General features: G+C 55.2%; 1 protein-coding gene across 1 annotated transcript; it reads left to right on the plus strand.

Annotated features, from left to right (window-relative positions):
* Positions 1-631: 631 nt before the first annotated feature.
* Positions 632-2,233, plus strand: L226DRAFT_473006 (uncharacterized protein; the record flags this gene model as incomplete). The annotated part of the gene is made up of 3 exons (XM_067676501.1): positions 632-1,363; positions 1,416-1,828; positions 1,861-2,233. The coding sequence occupies 3 exons, from the start codon at positions 632-634 to the stop codon at positions 2,231-2,233; spliced, it is 1,518 nt and encodes a 505-aa protein (XP_067529305.1).
* Positions 2,234-3,395: the final 1,162 nt, after the last annotated feature.

Raw genomic sequence — 3,395 nt, forward strand, 5'->3', positions numbered from 1 at the left:
TGCGCTGGGTTCCTCCTGAGCAAAGGCTGGAGTTCCTGTGCACTGTGGTGCAGTGTCTGCCCGAGCAGGTGCATCCAGCAGTTCCGCTGGCATGCGAGGCCGCAAGGAACATCACAGGTATCGCTCGCAATGTTCTGGCTTGGCGGAATGTTGGTTTGTGGTGCCATGCGGGTTCTCCCGTGCAGTTGCATGCTGCACCTGGCGGCATTTGTGTGTGGCCATGTGCGCTACCGGCCCAGTCGTGTGCATGCCGATCCAGCTTGGTAAGAAACTCAGTAGACTTTAATGTACATATTTCCTAGCTGTGCACCTTACCAGTGGAGCGGTACAATGTATATACTGGCTGCAGAGCGTGTTTGCTAAGTTGTGACACCTTCTTTGTGACCTGTCACAGTGATGTGCTGGCGACAATTTTTCCTTCTTCCCGACCACAACCATCTCGGCTTCATCCTGCACATACTCGCCTCACACTCTCCCTCCTAGTATCCCAAACCCCACACTGTAAGTGTTCTATTAGAACTTTTGGAACCGATTTTGATTGAAATACATAGTTATAGTTCAAGTTAGCCTGTACGTCACCCTGCACTTGCTTGCCTTATGTCCTGTAGGTTTGATCTGTTACTTGTAGGCTATGACTCGCAGCCGCGCTTCCAAGAAAGCTGCAGAGGCTAAACTGGCTGCTATTAAGGCTGCAGGATGGGCTGCAATTGCCCAGGCTTTTGGTCAAAAGTCTGGGCTATTGGAAGACCTCGCACACGCTGTTTTCCATGAGCCACGTCTCCGTGTCATACAAGCATTACAGGGCTTAGCATGCAGGCATCTTCCAGGCAATGCTCAGCCTAGGGATCCTTTCGCAGAGTTTATTGGATTCTGTGACAGGAACCCAGTGCCGCCTATGCTTGGTGCGAAGATCTACATCTTCCGCACTGCCCGTGACGCATATGCAGCGCACCGCAAGAAGATTGTGGCTTCATGCTGTCTCAATCATGCTGCAGTCACCGAGGAGATGCGTGAGAAGTGGCTCAGGGAGCATTGTGATGTTGTGGAGGTTGAGAAGCTCCCACAGCAATATCCTCCCTATGCCCATTGGGTCTGCGAGTCCGAGGCGATCCAAAAGTTATGGGAGAAGCACTGCCAGACGGGGAAGCTACATGACCGCCGTGGAGGGCGGTTTCCACTCTTCCTGCTTGACCATGGCAAGCTGCAGCACATTGCCCGCCATGACCGCAGCACTCTCTACATCGACAAGGCAGATGGCAGTCTTATTGCCTTTGTCATCCGTAATTGGTGCCCGCAGCCTGGGATCATCAAAGGCATTGTTGAGTCAGTGCTAGAGGCACGTGGTTATAAAAAGAATGTCCGGGTGCGTGACCAACAAGCTCTCTAAGGCACTGGTCCTAAAGCCATTTTTGCAGCTCGATGATCCTGGTTGGATCAGCCATGTGGGCATCACTGCAGGGGCCCGCCACCAGCCAGGTTTCGATTGGGCACGCAACCTCACATCAAAGAAGCTTGAGCAAGATCCCGAGTTCATCCAGAACTTGCGGTTTCGTGAGAGCTCGATCTGTGCCTTCTTCTGGAACATGGCCAAGGGCAAGCTTCCGTCGGAGGTGCTCAGAGCGTACGAGGACTACCTGCACAAGAACTTCATGCCGCGTATGGGTGGTGGTACTGGCAGCTATGTCAAGTTGGGTAACTACCACTTGCACGACTGTGCGGCGGAAGGAGCAGGATACCCTGGAGTCTTCGAGTTCGAGGCTGCCGAACTTGCACCTCCATCGGCAATGTTCTCAATCAACTATTCCCGGTATGTCTCAGCTTTCTCTATGTTGCAGTTATAATGGCCTGACTTATGTCCAGACGTATTCACAAGGAGGGATGTCCCCATAAATGGACCATCTCCTGGACCCTCGACCGCCCTGAAGGCCCCTGTGCAGGTGGCAACTTCTTCATCACCGAGTACGGCATCATGATTGAGGCCGCAGGGAACTCAGTGGTGGGTTGGCAGCCAGGCCGGCCCCATGGCACCAGTCTGCGTGAGGTCCACCCAGCAGACCAGGAGAAGGTGGTGCTGGAGGTTGGTCTCTCCTTTGCCACATCACCTAGGCTTGCGAAACAGTGGCAGCGTTATATGGAGGCGAACTTCAGTGCAGAGATGCGGGAGGATATTGAGAGGGAGTTGGGAGAAGGAGGATATGACACTGATGAAGGAGTGGATATGGACAAGTTCTGATTGTTTGAAATGTATCTTGCAAGCCAATGTTTGCTCTTATACCAATGTGAGGCACTGTCTACTTTGCATGCGTTTCTGCAGCATTTTCCAGAGACCGGGCTGCAGAGTGCCAGAACCCCAGCACAACCTGAATTTCTGTGCTGCGATGGATTGTAGCACTCCTAAGCATGCCCAATCCACAATTTTCGGGGCGCTCGGCATGCCAGAACAATCCAGGACGCTCACTCCCCGCACCCGCATGCGTTTCTGCGGCGTTTTCCAGAGACCGGGCTGCAGAGTGCCAGAACCCCAGCACGATCTGGATTTCTGTGCTGCGATGGATTGTCGCATTCCTAAGCATGCCCAATCCAAAATTTTCGGGGCGCTCGGTGTTGAGCACCGCCATTCTTCATCTTGAGAGCGCACCCTCTTCTTTCGCCTTTACGGGGCCGTTCTACACAGCGAGCGGGGTCCTGCTCTCGGGAGGGGGGGCTCCGTCGCTGCGGCGGCGTCGTCGGCGAGGGCAGCGCTGTCCCTCTTGTTATCGGCGGATCCTTATCTCACGCGGGGCTCGGGCGAGGGCGGCAGCCACAATCACGCGCCGCCGACCGGTTTCATTAGGTCGCCGAGGGTGTTGCCCTGGCGCCGTAGGTACATAGACTAGCCAGAGTAGCCAGCGAAGAATCCCAGGTCACTTCACCCCACAGAGCTAAGATCTCGAGAGGAAAAAGCCTGTCGCCGCTTGTCTGAACTCATCGCCGCTTTACACTTCTCTTTCGCCGCCGTTTGGTTTAACATCGCCGTTCCCCGTCGCCGATACGTTTCACTCGTCGAAATCGCTTGTTCCGCCGTCCGCCGCCGCCGATACGTTTCACTCGTCGAAGTCGCTTGTTCCACAGTCCGCCGCCGCCGCCTTCGCCGACGTCGCCAGGTCCTCGCCGATCGAATACCGCTCCCCGTTTGGCCGCGCAGTTAACGAAGGGAACCAGAAAGTACCTCTCGCACAAACAGCAATAGACTTTGGGTGTTAAGGTGGGTTGTTACATCCTGCTTGGCCCCGTAGTCGACGCATCATTTTGGAGCCCACCGCGAGGGGTTTAATTCTGCCACCACCTTCAAACTGTCGCGAACCCCCTCGCCGATCCCCCTAAGACCCCGCCGCTCCTACGAGCTCCCCGCCGCC

Source organism: Lentinus tigrinus (genome assembly GCF_003813185.1).
Source record: "Lentinus tigrinus ALCF2SS1-7 unplaced genomic scaffold L226scaffold_57, whole genome shotgun sequence".
NCBI lineage: Eukaryota > Fungi > Basidiomycota > Agaricomycetes > Polyporales > Polyporaceae > Lentinus > Lentinus tigrinus.